We start from the raw sequence: 15,861 nt of genomic DNA on the forward strand, positions 1-15,861 counted from the left end.
GTGGATTAATGGTACTGAAGCAATCTGCCTTTTAGCAAGCTTCAATTTGCAACCACATTTTCTGGAACTATTTCAAGGGATGTAATTACAGAAGAAAGGGAGACTTGATATCTAAGAATGATGGAAATAGGGGCAATACATAGTGGAAAACAGCTGTTATGATATTAGGACACAGCCACTGCTGTTATTAGTTAAGGAGAAAGAGCAGTGGTGAGAGTGGAAAGAGAAAGTGAAATTAGTATTTGTACTTGTTCTGTTGTGTTTTATGGTAAGAGAAGTAGTGGTAATTAGAAAGACAGAATTTTTAGAACAGTTTCAATTTTATCTCTGGAAGAGAAAGATTATTAATCATTTTGTTTTCTCATGTATATGCCAGAGCTCATTTGCATGTGTCAGTCTGTTTTAAACTTGTCCATGTCTGAATATATATCAAGAATTTTGGGGGTACTTATTCCCCCCCACCCTGGAAAATGCAAATAAGTACCTATGCTGCTCAAAATGAAAGAGAATTCTTTCCCTGCCAAATTTTAACTGTTTTTTGTTTTTCCTTGAATATCTTCAGTGGAAAAAAAAAAAAAAAGAATGCAGATTGAATATAGGTATAAGAAAATTAAGTTCCTCCTTTTCCTTCAGGATGGCACTGAGACTTCAGCTATCTCAAAGTTGTATGATGAAAAATTTTGAATAATGGTTTGCTGTGTCATAATGCTGATTTGAAAGGTGTATGCATACCTTTGTGTATACCTAAAATGCATGAATTTTGTGGAAACTGAGTACCTAGTGTTTTGACCAAGGAATTGTCAGGCATCTGTCCTCCAACTTAATAAATATCTTCAAAACTACTGAATCGAAATGATATACATTTATTGCAACAGGTATAAATTTTGGGAACCTGTGAAAACATGTTAGAAGTGTCATGTGTTTTGTGGCTTTCAGTTCAGCTAATTCTCGGAAGTGTGGCTATATGTCATTGAAAAGAACCTGAAATGTTTCTGATTTGTATTAATTATAAATATTTAGTTTTAGGAAAAGTACAACTGACCTTTGCTCTACATTAAAAATTAATCTGAAAAATACTTGTTTCTGCTGCAGACAAAGTTAAGAGGGGTTGTTTAATGAGACTCATAGGTCATTTCTTCTTTTTTCTGCTAGAAGAATGAGTGCAACTGAAGTTCTGGGCAAAGATGTCATATAATACTTTAATCAGAGGAGCACTCTTTGGACCTAAGTTTCCTTGAAAAGTCACTTGTGTTTGAGTATTTGCACAGCTCCTGAAGTTAAGGAACTTCAGGGGTCAGTGTAGAGCCCGAATCAGATACTTTGATGCTCTGAAACCCAATATATTTGTGTCCTTATGCTATGAAGGGATAAAACCTTATTTTACGTTTTTTCAGTCTGATTGCCACTTTTATCAGCAGGTGAATCTCTTGGTCCCATGAATTTGTTGAAAGATGACAGTTCCTCTATGAGTTTTTACAAAGCCAGGTTTTTTAATGTGCGGTAACAAGTGGAAGCAATCCCTTTTTAATCCTTACTCTTTCTCCCAAAAAGGCAAAAAGTTGTTGAAGGTAGCCTTACTCATCCCTTTGCTCTGACGTTGTCTGGGGACACTCTGTACTGGACGGACTGGCAGACGCGCTCCATCCACGCCTGTAACAAAAGGACGGGAGAGAAAAGGAGAGAGATCTTGTCTGCCCTGTACTCGCCCATGGACATCCAGGTCCTGAGTCCGGACCGGCAGCCGTACTGTATGTCCTGCTTTCCCTCAAACCCTCTGCATGACTGCTACTTATCTGTCAGGGGAAACCTTAGTCAGAAAAATGAGTCGTGTGCAGTTTCAAGGTTTTGCATGCTTGTCAAGGGATTGGTTGCTAAAGGTAGAAGTGCTTGAATCCTGTATGTTCTTTTGAATATTCCTGCCTGAATTGGTGTAAGCTCACTCACTGTCCCATTTGGTAGCAAAATCCAGTGCCGTACTTCAGTGAATTCTTTTGGTTTGGAATATTTGAACAAGAACGGTACCAACTCACCTGACATCTTTTTAATGCCATTACTTTAAAGACAACTGTAAGAAATGCTTATGATAACCTTTTTTAAAATAAGTAGAATTGCCATGAAATATATAATGTTCACGTTGTACTTGTAAGTGCAATTTTTGCAGTCCAGACTTGATCATGGTTATCTTCAATACGTATCAAATCGTTTGTGAATATCTTAGTATGGAAGGGATTTAGTTTTGAGCTTTTATATGAACACACACGTGCCTCTATTTTTCTTTATGTCCTATGGTGCTGCGTCAAAGGAAGGCACATGTAGAGTATTCAGAATCGCGTAGAGCTGCATATATTTTGTATGTGCATGTGTTATCATGTGGCAGTTGGTCTAGGACTTGGGGTTTTTTAGGATTGTGAGAATGGGACTTAAAAGCAGTGTTGTAGAAATGTATATAATTGAGTAGCTCTGGGAAGAATCAACTCGTGTCTAGAGGAAGTACTCTTGCTGTTTGGACTGGCTTCTTTATTTATGCCAACTGTAAAATCTGCTTCCCTAAAGATAACATTTGTTATTCCAATGAAGTTTATAAGAGGTGAGTAAACAGGCCTGAAAGTAAGCAACAGGATTTTGGAGATCATCTTGGGGATGGAACATGTGCAAGTTTTCACTGAGGTTGCTGGATATGCACAGCACCCTGGTCTATCTCACAGCTCCAGATAAGAGTGTGTCTGTGCTGAATTCCTGTCATTGCTTTTAGCTCCAGGAATGTCCCAGCCTTGGGTCATAGTATTTCTGAGTCAGTCACAAAGAAAATACAGCACATAGGGAAAGAGCATATGCTGAAAATAGCTCAGATGCCATTGACTTCATTAAGATCAGGCTTGGATTCCTTCCTCACCATTTTTTTTTGCTCTGTGAGTGTCAGTGGAAGTAATATGTCAAATTAGCCAGACATTTTGTGCTTTCATATGAAAGTAGTTCAGGTGATGATTCAAACTATAGTTTTGCAGAAATCTTGCAAAAGTTGCAAATATTTTTTATAAGTGGCAATATTTATGCATAATTACTTATTAATACGGTTTTATGTCTTGCTGCCATTTTTTTCCCATCTAAAGGAGAAAGGAGTGTTCAGTTGTCCTATGTCCATCCCTGTCCTGTACATGCAACACTACTGTAATGGAGGAATTGTACAAATTGTTACGTTTTCTTTTCTTTTATAGAACTGGTTGTCCCATCAGTTGCGTACATCTCAATTTAGGTGCCCCTGGAGTTAGATACTGGGGAGGGGGGGGAATCAAGCATTTTATATTGTGATTCCTCTGTCTTTTAGCACTAAAGCTTATGCCAGTCATTTGGGAACTATAATTTCTTCCTCATGGAGATAACAGGGCTTTAGGGCTTCTAGAAAAATTAGAATAAATCTCTTTTGTTTCTTGAAGTTCACACTCCATGTGAAGAAAACAATGGTGGTTGCTCCCATCTGTGCCTGCTGTCTCCAAGGGACCCCTTCTACAGCTGTGCCTGTCCCACTGGTGTGCAGCTGGAAGACGATGGCAGGACGTGCAAAGCAGGTAGGAACTTGGCTTTTCTCTACAGTCACAGTGTTGGCGTCATTTGGGTTCACTGCTTCAGAGCTGATCCTTGAAGAAGTGAGTGGAGAGGAGATGCCTGATACTCTGAAATGTCATTTTGCATCCAAACCTCCCATCAAGCTACCAAAGTGGGTGATTTTTATGAGCTAAAGTAATCCATTGTAGTAGAAATCGGAGAATTTTGTCTGTATTTAGTGTTGCCAGTTCCCTGTAGGAATGAAGTAGTATGTGGAACCCACTGCTGAAGGATTTTATTAAAAGTAACTCAATGTAGGACATCTTTCCGTTTGGACAGTGGCCAAACTTCTGCTCCCTCCCATTCATTGTGCAGAAGAGGTTAAGGATAAAGTAGTGGTGGCTGAGTTGTTGAGATAACTGAGAAAATACTGTTCTAGGTGAGTTGTCCATGTCGCTGAGCAGTAGGAGAGGGTTGTGTATCACCAATAAAAAGCTGTTGAGGGAATAACAGCTAGAGTATATGCTGTAATTAGAAAGTGTAACTAGATCCACGTTTTGTATCCACAGGTTGAATGAGCCTTGTGGTGTCCTTTGAAAGCTTGGTTTTTCCATTGACTGGGAAGTCTCTTTTAAAGACGCATCTTACAAAAGCAGGCAGCTAACACTGTGGTAGAACACTAGGAAGCAAGGATTTGGAGAGTGTTCTGCTGACTCTGCTGCCTATCTCCAGTGCATTTTCGAGGCTAGTCAAATAGTATAATCATTTTCTGATGTGGCTTGATTCCTCTGGGTACTAGAGCAAGCATAAGGGATGCCTTTCATTTATGAACTAGAAGCACAATTTAAACACTGAATCTCCAGGGTTTAAGGGCCGGCTTTATTAGCTCATCCTGCTGTAATTGAAAGGCTTATAAGGTAGTTTTGCAGCTGCTGAGAGACTTTTCCCTTTCCTCCTTCCAGCTTTGGAAAGCTTCCCTTTCACAGCTTTAAAAAAAACCTCTCTGAATGCTCGGGACAACCGTTTTAGACGTTCATATTGACCTCATGTTTCTGCCAGTGGGAATGAAGGTCAGCCTGCTTTTGGCATTTTGGCAGATAGCACAAGCAGGAGCAACTGCTTATACTGTGCTTTCACCTTTCCATTGTCAGGCCAGACAATCTGCCAAGGGTTTTCTGTCAAAGGAGGGCAGAAAAGTGGGATGAGAACAGGAAATCTGGTTTTGCATAAGAATGTGGCTTTTTGGTTCAATTTATGGATTATTTCTTTCCCAAGCTCCACATCTTTTGTTGCCCTGTCTGCCTTATGCCAACATCCATGTGCTTCTCTTTCCCATCTTACTATTAACTCCTTGGTTGCAAGGAACTGACTTTTTGTTCTCCACACGAGCCCTTTGTAGTGATGTTGTAGCGGGATTCAAGGGTGTTGACCACCTCTTCATTTTGTTCCCTGTTGGCTTGGGCAGAGGTGCAAAAGTACAGAGTGACTTGGGCATATGAGCTTCTTTGCCTTCAGGCTGTTAAATGAATTACACAAAAGCTGCTGCGGGTTTATCTGTAGAAGTAAAAAGCATTCTGTTCTCAAAATCCCTGTCCACATGGGGAGTTTACTGGTGCAAATATAACTGTATAATGTTACTGTATATATCTGTTGGAAAGAATTCTTGAGAAGAAAAGCCGTGGGGCTCTTAGGTGATTTCAGCTCTCTTGAATATTGAAGAATACATACGTTGATAATGTTCGGGTGAGAGCACTCCATAGCTCTTTACAAGTGGTAAAGGGCCTAGGTAATTAACAAAAAATATGAATTCAAGGACAGCCTGTGCCAGTATTTGCCTTGCTGAGTTACATCTGTGTGTAATGAAACTCTGGAATTTTATACTTCGACTAAACTAACTGTTGATATGCTGGAACCCTAAGTATTGTGCCTGTTTAAAAACAATAGCTCGTTTTCCTGTAGTTTTAGCTTTTGGTGTTGATTCATTCTTGCTTTCTCTCTGATTCTAAAGACTTGCCCCGAATAAAAAAAAAAAAAAAATTAGCTTTACAGTAAATATCTATCACTAATAATGGATATCAGATAGATGGATAGCAACTCACATCAAGTATATGTTCTTCTCTGGGAATGTGTACTTGTTTTGTGAAGGTAAATGTATTGTTTTGCAGACCCATGGTGCTAAGTCTGTTTTCCTCTATTGGCTTGAAAATGTTCTGCACTTCCTTGAAGTTCCCATATCAACAAGCAAAGGGGTTATAAGTTTGGAAAGTAAGTCAGCTGCTCCTGACCATGTACTCTTAACGAAGTGAACATTCAAGCTCTGGTCTTTGAAATTACTTAGGAGGTTGCACTGGACCAATGGTGTCTTGTTGCATGTGTCAAATACATTATTTTAGAGAGATATCTGAACCTAATCTTGCTGGCACCGAAGGTAATGAAGTCACAGTTTGTAAAGCCCATCAGAGTCTGATGATTCTAATTGTGCCTGTGGAGAGTGGCCTACTCAGTAGTAACTGGTAACACCTTGTATGTAACTTTGAAGAATAACTGACTAGTGAAATTTCATGTCTCTAAATGGATCTTCAATTCTTAGACCAGATAGTTTTCTTGATTTGTGTTTTGTTTGGGTTTTTTGTTTGTTTTGTTTGTTTGTTTGAAAGCCTTTCCTAAGCTAACTTGAGGAATTGCATGAATATTTGAGAAAGGAACCAAACTTTGGTTGCAGTCACTTAGAAGGGATGTATAATTGTACCAGCAAATAGGCCAGCTGAAAGCAGAGCAAAAGGGTGGAAGTTTCACAAGCTTGGGGATCTTCTTATAGTAATTTTGCTGATTTAGGACTATCCTGAAGTTTTTCTTTCTTTCTTTCATTGTTTAAGGTTCACATTTACTTTCTTTATGAACAGAATTATTTTGATTCACGAATCCTCTGTTCATGCACAATGTCTCCTTTCAAGAAGCTGTTCCTTCTCCTGTCCTGGGGTTCCTGTCCTAGGATTTAGTGAGTTCTGTTGTTGGGCCAATAGTAGGTTGAAGTGTTGTGAGAAAGACAGATGTATTAATGGCTACTGTCTCATCTCCAATTTTAACCCTCGCAGAGTAGAGTCTTCAAGTGATACCTGTCACCTCTTATGAGCAGATTCACCTTCCTCATTCTTCTTGCTTTCCACAGTGTGCAGTGAATGACATGAATTATCTGTTTCTCACTCCAGCTCTGGTGCACCTTTGGTATAATTTGTACCACTTGAAGTGAATGTTTCCAGATGAAATGGAGCCCAATCTTTGCACCCTGTTCTGCTTTCGTGGAGCAGGTTTGTTTTGCTTTGCTGGGCAAAGCTGCAGTCTCAAAATATTGGATGACTCTCCCTGCTTTTTCCTTCCTTCTGTGACTTGACCATGTGGTTCAGTTTAATCACATTCAGGCAGCTCTAGATGTTTTTTGTGTATCTTGCCAGCTAACTGTGATTAAACCCTGATCCCAGGCTCTTGTACAGCAGCTATGTGTCTACATCCTTCCAAGACTGAGCTGGTTTTTGTAAACAGCATTCAGCAACATGTTTCTCTTATGTTTCTGGAACATATATAATTTCTTTCTGCTGCATTCAGTGTTGCTGGCATACAGCTATCACTGCAGGCCTTCTAAAGGAATGTTAAAAGCCTCATCTTTTTTCTAAGTGGATATATTTCCTGTAAGCAGTCGCTCTGACTTCCTAAATTCCCTCTGCCTGTCCGTGTTGCCTTCCCAAAGGTTCTTACTGTCATTGCACATAATTTTCTGATATCACAGTATCAAGTTAGTCAATTGTATATGAACTAAAATTAATTGGATAGCATTTTAGAACCTATTATCCACGGCTGATGCCTGCAAAATATTTTTAATATTCAGTACCTTGCTCTCCCAAGTCTCTACTAGCTTGGCTCAATGGCTGTGCAGCTGTAATAAGTAGGATAAACTGGGACTTCAGCTAATGTTCTTTTTTATTCTATATTTTTAACTTCAGCAAGGACACAGAGCTGCACAATGTCAGAACTAGTCCAGATCCATGCAGCTTCTGGAACCTGGATACCCCTAGTTTTAAAATAAATATTTTTCAGGATTTTGTTTTGCTTCTCATTAAATGTGTAGTGCTTGCTGCAGTATATAGATAAAATATTTCAGTAAATGCTACAGAATTTTACTCATTATGCAAATTCATTGCAGCAATTTCATATGGCCTGGGTATCATTAACTCTTGATCCATTTTACATATCTAAATTCCTCTCTAACCAAATTTAGGTCTCTATTAAGAGGAACCTTTTTTTACTTGCTTCCACATAGAAACACAAACCAAAACAAGCCAAGCCTTTCTGTGACACTGGAATCTCTTGGAGATTTAATTTTACTCTGATTTATTGTCTTTCCATTTGTGTTGGGAAAGGTCATGATTCTGTTCCCTTTCTTGTGTCTGAAAGCAATGTGAGAGACCTCTTGGTAAAAAGGCATAAGGGTGGTTGAGATATAGATGTATTTGCATGCCATGCAAGGAGTACATGACAAATGTGACATCCAAGTTTGCCATAGTTTTGGAGAAATGCTTCTGATGTTTTAAAGCTTGCACAAAGGAGGGATGCTGGGAAGTAAGGGCAGTACCAACTAAAGTAGGTTCCTTTAATACACTAGGCATTGGCTCAGTACAGATCTAAGCCAGGGGGTGTCTGGACACTGTTCTTGGTCATAGGGTTTAGTTTTAGGTGGTCCTGCAAAGAACAGAGAGTTGGCCTCAATAGTCCTTTACAATTTGAGAAATTCTATGATTCTAAGTAGACTAAGCAAAACTGTCTCCAGGAAGGGCTGTAAAAACATAAATGATCCTCTGTCATAGCAGAAGACAAAGAATTTGGCTGCAAAAGCAACCATATTCTAATGGTATTTTAGCTGCTGCTTACCCTGGTATTATTACTGAACTCAGAAAAAGCAAATGCCCATGTACTGTGGACAGATTTGTGAGCTGATGCTATCTGTGCCATGCTTGGTAATGGATTGCTCCTAGAAGGGGTCTCTTCCTAAGGCTGTGCAAAAAATATGTTGAGGATAAATATCCAAGGTTGCATCAACTCCTGCTAGTGACTTGCCTTAATGCTGAGGTAGCTGGCAGGTTTGACAGTGAGACAGGTACTTGAATTCACAATTATCTTGGTGGCTTCTTTACCACATCAAATCTACCCTTACAGAAAAGAGGGTTTACACTGCTTGAGGTGTGGAAATTAAACTCTTGCTGTGCATCAGCATGAGTGTTCCTTAAAGCCAGCATGAGAACTGCTGCTGTATATTGAGCTTTAAGCATAACATGACTCAAACTGAAAAAGTTACTCATTTTTAGAACCTTTTATTTATTCAGTAGAAGAAGTTTGGCTGTTTTAAAGTGATAACTAGGAGAATTTCTTCCCTCTTCTGTTCTTCCTCCTCAAATGTAGTTCAGTTGATAGGTACTTCCCAGAAATCTGGCTCCTTATAGTTTCTTTTGTCTCAGTCTAGATGTTGTAACTAGCCAGTCGCTTTTTGCAATAATATTGTCCCAGCTATGTCAGAATGTAAGTGGCCATTTGAGACGTGGCACGTTGACCTCAACTCACCAGAGGCATTTCTCCAGTTGAAGACAACTGTTCTTTGCTTGAAAATGGGGGAGTTTGGCTGTGAGTTAGTCTTGTGTGGTGACAGAAGTTGTAGGGTTTCTGCCAGGAAGGTGTGACAGCTGCAGTTTCTCAAATAAATGAGGAAATTCTGTTTTCCCAAATGAAAACCAGAAAAAAGCCCCCACGTTTTTATAACTGGAGAAGAAAGTGCTTGCTTCAGGTGTTTGAGGAGTCAGCTTCCCTTATCTATCCTTGATCCTGTTGCTGAAGCAGTTGATCAGGGTTGGCTACTATCCCCAGTGTCTTATTTCTCGTTGCCATTCTGCACGTTGCAAAATAAAAAACAGTGGTTTTGGAACCTGCTGCCTAATACTGCAGGGCATATAATGTTTTTTTTTTATATGCAGGAGATAGGAGATTATTGAAGGAAGAAATGCTAAGGCACTTTCCTCTCATCTCCTGTGTATTTCTTGGTGCACATCATGCATTTTAAAAGTTTTGTCTGTGGTTCCTTGGTGAGCAATCATGAGCTGATTACAGCAACTAAGCCTCCAAGCAAGACAATCAGGCAGACAAATACCTTCCTTCATTGTGAAGTACTTACCCCATACCATTTAGCCACCTGGAAAGGCTTCTTTGCTAGCATGTCTTCCTCATAAATAAAGAGGAACAGTATGGATTAATCCAGACTTTCTCATTAAGTCGATCAAACACTAATTGGAGAAGATCAGCCTTTTTGAGAAAGAGAAGGGTCAGGGAGATATTTGTTATTTGGGATAACTGCTGTAGAATCAGTTAATTCAAGTACCTGATAAAGTTTCTGCTGGCATTGTGTGAATAACTGTCTGCAGTCTTCTAGCACTTGGAAGATGCTGGAAGAGAAACCTGGTGTATCAATAGATAAACTCTGATAATATTCTAGAAGTGATTTGGAGTTGTATTGGGAAGCAGCCCTCATGTCCTAATCTGTTTGTCAGGAGATAAAAAAAAATAAAAGAAAACTGTGTTTTGCCTTATTTCCTAGAACTTTGACAGCTGACTGGATACCTGTCTCTCCCTGTTGACAGCTCTGTGATTGAAATGCAACTGTGGAAAACCATGGTCTTTTGGTTGCAAGATGCTTTGATTTCTTAGGTGTCTTCTGTCCTGTGCCTGGAGTTTGACTACCGTAGGGAGATATTATCCAGAAACTGGAGGACTTTTTCTTCACTCCCTCTCTCCCTATTGCACTCCCAAAGGTGCATTGTACTTCCTTTGCTTATCGAGGTCTTGTTGAAACTGCAAGTTCGTAAGTAGAAACTGTCCAGTAATGGGTACCTGAGAGTCTGGGAAATCTAGAGCCTCCCTCTTCTTGTTCTACTCCATTTCACAAAAATTTCATGAGTGTTTTTTTTTCCCTTTCATTCATGTGTAGATCTTGTTTGAGTCTGTTTTCCCTTTGCTTTATTTATTTTATTTATTTCCCTTTTGCTTTATTGAATTTTATTTATTTAGTTGTGTTGATGATTTTATTTGATTTCTATGAAAAGACTGTATTATTTTCTGTTCATAGCAAGTTTCATGCTTATAAATGGGGACTACTTTGTCTAGTGACAAAATTAAATAGCCTCATATGGAAATGGCCGTATTTATAATTTCATTGGATAAAAGCCATTAGAAACATGCCATAAGGAACAAACCTGGAGGGAGTGAGGAGCATTCTTGAAGGTCTGCCACATCATCTAGTTCTGTTGTCGGTGGTTTTCCTGTGCTATGGTGAATGAAACTTTCTTTTCAAGCTTTGTTGGTGCATGTTTCAAATTGATGACTACTTTCCAGGACTCTGAAACACTGTCTAGTTAGAGCTTATTTTTGTGGTTAGAGATTTTTGTTTCGTTTTTTTGGGTGGGGTTTTTTGGTTTTTTTTTTTGGTGTGTGTATGTATAAAGGAAATAGCACCACTCTCCCTTTTCAGCATTGTTGAATCTCTGGATTGAATCTGGTTTTATGCTGCAAAAGAACCACACCCTGGGTCTGCACTGAAAAGGTTTATGTGTAAACTTTGTTATCTTGCATTCACTATGTGCTGGGAACAAACACAGGCAGCATCACCAAGACACAGTGATAACTACCTAAGCTGCTGTAGCTTGGCTGCCTCTTCCAGCATTGGGTGGCTGAGCTCTGTTTTACTGTGTCAATGTAGCAACAGTGAGATTGAGACTCTCCCTAGATTCACAAACCCTAATTTGCAGCTATTGGTATCTTCTTTGTTTCGTTTTCTTTTGCTGTTTTGGTTTTTTCTTGATTGTGTCATCTCAGAATTGAATTTTCTGGGGCTCCATCAGACTTGGCACATAATAAATAATGCTTTAATTTCAAAGCATTATACAGTTTTCAGCCTCAGAGAGGGTTTGTGGGGTGTAAAGTATTTATTTCTGTTTGTGTAAAGGATGACAACAGTGAAGAGAAACTTAATATGTTCAAGGTCTCTTGCTGAATAGGAAACATCTGCAATTAGAAGTCAACAGAAGTGGGATTGTAGAAAACCTACTGTATTTCTGTTCATTTTTTTATATATATAAATTATGTATCTTGTTGAGTTGTAATGAATTTTTGATTCTTGTCTCTGTGCATTTGAGGTGTTAGTACCAAAACTCTCTTTAACAGAAAGCACGTGGTAAAATGGATGTCAGTTCTAAAGTCGGTGACTCCTTACTCAGTGGAATTGTGTCTCCAGCAGAGAGTAGGTACATGTAAACTTTAGAACTGTGCTTTGCAAGGGAGCACCACAATCCGAAGCCCACCCTTTTTCCAGCAGTAGGGATTTCTGACAGACTTTTTCTTGGCCCATCCTTTTTCCTATGGCTTGCAATGAACTGTTATTAAGAATTCTGTGCAAAGGGATGTTAATTTTTTTTCTTTAATAAAGAGTAGAAGCTGGGAGTATGATATCCATAAGGGAACAGTCAGATTTACCGCTTAACATTTCCAACTCTCCTCTCCCTCTCCTCTCCCTCTCCCTCTCCTCTCCCTCTCCCTCTCCCCTCCCCTCCCCTCCCCTCCCCTCCCCTCCCCTCCCCTCCCCTCCCCTCCCCTCTCCCCCTTTAAAGCACACAGAGCATGGACAGATCCAAGGGCAGGGTAAGACTTAGTTGTTCAAGTGCTTCGAGGTCTTTGGATGAAACCTGTGTGTAAGGGCAGCTTCTTTGCTTGGTAAAGCAGTAGCCAGATGGCTGTGCTGACCTTTGGTTCTGGTTACTGCCAGTGCAGTTGTGATTGTTTTGAGTAAATCTTCCTAAGAGTTTTCTTCTCCTCTGTCAGTAGTAACTTTGCAAAGCTGTGTGCTCACAAGTGTAATACTGGGTATGTACACACTGAACGTGTCTCACAGAAGCTCCGTCCTAAACTAGAACTGTAGTAGGGTAACTGTGTTTTCTGTGTTGCAACAGCTTTTTCTGGAAGAAGCATTACTTTTGTCCTAGTCAGCTGCTTTGTGCTAATGATCTTATCAGCTGTGCAGCTTAACTAATATTCCATTTGTGGGATTTCATTTTGGTGGCTGTGTGAATGTGTCAAAACTCTGATTTGTAGGTGTTTTTTCTGGTTCAGGGAAAGTTAGAAGTCTGCTACTGTGATAATGGAAGAAACAGTAGACAATAGCTTTTCACTGTAACATGCAGACAGATATGATGTAATTTATGAGTTACGTAAGTGCTCTGGTATTTCCTTTCTTTGTCACAATTGTTAGTTTTCCTTATGCCTACTTACCTTTCAATTAAATCAAGTCCTGCCTGAATGTGGCCACTCAAAACATTCTTGCAAAGAAACCTTTCCTGTTTCTATTTTGCTGGTTGCACACTCCCACTGCACAGTCCTTGGTTTTAAATTGCATGTGCAGTGTCCAGTTGGAGAGTACATGGCCAGCCTTTCACAGCCCACCACTGTCACACAGTCAGAAGCAGCAGTGGTGTCTTCCTCTCAGACTGGAAGATAAATAAAGGCCTGAACTGGAATGCATAGTGCTGTTCGTGTTGCAACTGGCTCTAGTAAGGTAACCAAGGAGAAAGTATAAAAAAATTTCCATGTATTTCTAGGTACTGCTAAAGTTTGTTTCAACTCCTTAAATATTACTGTTTTCTGGGGGAGGTTGAGGAACACAAAGGGGGTTTTACAGAGTTTTGCTGATTTAAATCTGTCGGTTTCATTACATCATTTTTCTTTTGGTGTAAAGAGTGACTGAAGTTAAACCCTTGTGCAAGGTGTTGTAGATGTTTTGAATATTGGAAAGCTTATTAAACAGCATGGCAGTGTAACCAATTTTCATACACTCCATGTTTTCTCCCAGAACCGTACTCTGGCCCCCTTTTTGCCATACACTGAAACTTTGTCAGGTAATTCACTGTATGGCAGCAACCAACAAGATCCCTTGCTTTTTTGATAAATCTTTTTAGTTTATCAAGAGTGCTGAGGTAGCTGTGCTCAAACAGCTTGTAAAGGAGTTGCCTGCAGTCAAAGTATTTCTAACTCACTCGCTTCAAAAAGCACTTACCATTTTTTTCTTTGGAGCAGAGCTAAAATCTTTCCTGTTTTTACAGTGTATCTGATTTTCTCCCCACAAGTATAGAGATTTCCAGGGTTGTTTGTAATGAGACTGAGTCTGTACATGCAGGTGCATGCTCATGCATATACATAAAACTGGGGGATGAGTCCTACAATAGGTCGTTGTTCTAGCCTAATTAGCAGACAGACAAATGGGAAAGGAATAGCATGGCCTTTTCTGGCAAAGAGGCAGCCACTGCAGTCCACATGTTTAGGTTGGGTGAATAAATTGGAGCATTTGTTACTGTGTTACAGATGTCTTGTTACTTGTCAAATGTGAAGTGGGCCAAAGGAAGACTAAAAAAAGCTCTTGTCAAGCTGGTGAGATGGCCTGCTTTTGCTGCTGTCAGCTCTGATTGCAGTTAATTTTGCAAATAGAATACAGTTGCCATTTCCAGCAGTGAAGCATGAATTTTTAATAACAAAAGCCCAAACCAACCAAATCAAAGCAAGCATGATATCCTAGCACAGATATTAAAATACTGATTTCTGGGTATGGCAGGAAAGCACCTTGTGTAAGAGCAAAAAGGAAAAAAGGTCTCCTAACCTCTTTCTCTAGGATTTATTAATTGCAAATAGAGTATATAGTCTTCTTATTTGGTTTTTTGGTAAAGTCAGATACTGTTCTGGTGCCCCATCCCGGGAAGAGTTCGAGGCCAGGTTGGGTGGGACCCTGAGCAACCTGATCTAGTGGGTGGCATCCCTGCCTATGGCAGAGGGGTCAGAATGAGATGATCTTCAAGGTCCCTTCCAACCCAAACCTTTCTGTGATTGTATGTTAACTAGAACAGCTCATCAGCTCTTGTGGTTATTAGATCTGCTGAAAATTTCTATTGAAGGTCTGCCGAAAGCTTGTGCTGAATAGAGTAGAAAAAAAATAAGCAGTTCAAAATTTAAACCAGTTGAAAAAATCATACAATTTGAATTTGGGTATTTTAAAATACTTTCAAAATGGAAACTTTAGATTGACCTAGTTCCTCCTGGTTCTCTATTTATGGTTTGCATAGAAAAGTTTTCATTAACTTTTGCTGAAGTGTTTGGTTGCTGCAGTTGTGATGTTGGAATAGCTTGCATTTCCCACTCACCCTCCCCCAAAAAGGCTTTTGTTCACTGTGTGGTGTTATAAATGACCATGTTGTAACAGTTAGCAATTCTGTCGGGAATCTCTTATTTATGTGGTTAGAAAAGTGAATGCAGTGAGAGAGGTTTTTGAAGATTAAGTTAATTAAATATATGCTATAGCACTTTAGCACTGGGTAAATAGCTGCCTGTAATGTGTTAGGCAGGTTCCAGGGTATCTAGGATAACACTGGGCAAGTCACAGCACAACACTTCTGTAGCCTTGAAAACATTCCTACCAATATTAATAATCAAAATACCTCCATGATACAGATAAAACTAATGAGCCAGACAAGCATGTTTGTCCAGGTTTTTAGAGAGAACCAGTGTCAAGTTCTCATCTCTTGGTGATGTGCTCAGAGCCTGCTGCCAACTCTTTCTCTCTAGCAGAAGTTTGCTAATGGAGTCAAATACAATTATAACCAACTAATTTTAAACTGCCTTGTAATAAAAGACAGGATTTTTTGCACCTATCAAAAGTAACCCACGATAACAATCTATTACCAGCTTTCAAGTGGGGGGTGTAACATAGTGCTGCATGCTGTGGCAACATTTTCTCCAATTGTCTGTTTTTTAATGTTCAAGGATGTAGGTGCACATCTGTCAAGAGTCTTTTTGCGTAATATTTCACTTAATTTTAAGCATCCCGACAGAATTGGCTATGTAGCTCATTCCCCTTGTTGTTTCTCTTGACCCACAAGCCTCAGTTAGAGGTATGTTAGAAGAAATTACCAAGAGGCATCCCATTCAACTACCGATAAAATGTCCCAATTGTCAGCTGAAGATTTTCTTTTTCTTTGCTAGATCAGCAGAGAGAAGTTTTCTTCTTTCTGTTTATTTTTAGCTTTAGTATAGGTCCATGGGACAGAACTGAGGTTGGGAATAGATCTACAGTAGTGTTTGCTTGCAGAAAAACTCAGAGCAGCTAAATATGTCAGATACAAATAGTTTCCTTCAGTTTGCAAGAAGATTCTAGTCATGTAGTTACTTTGAGGTGTCTGGGCTGTCCTG

At 39.5% G+C, this 15,861-nt stretch overlaps 1 protein-coding gene across 2 annotated transcripts in view; it reads left to right on the forward strand.

The window, feature by feature from the left end:
• LRP5 (LDL receptor related protein 5) overlaps positions 1-15,861 on the forward strand; it is a 136,409-nt gene that overhangs the window by 49,543 nt on the left and 71,005 nt on the right. For both annotated transcript variants that reach the window (XM_082283112.1, XM_082283111.1), the window contains exons 4-5: positions 1,552-1,748; positions 3,435-3,566. In XM_082283112.1, the coding sequence (XP_082139238.1) occupies positions 1,552-1,748; positions 3,435-3,566 (329 nt within the window). The remainder of the gene's footprint in view (positions 1-1,551; positions 1,749-3,434; positions 3,567-15,861) is intronic.

This window comes from Coloeus monedula, assembly GCF_965178545.1.
Source record: "Coloeus monedula genome assembly, chromosome: 6".
NCBI lineage: Eukaryota > Metazoa > Chordata > Aves > Passeriformes > Corvidae > Coloeus > Coloeus monedula.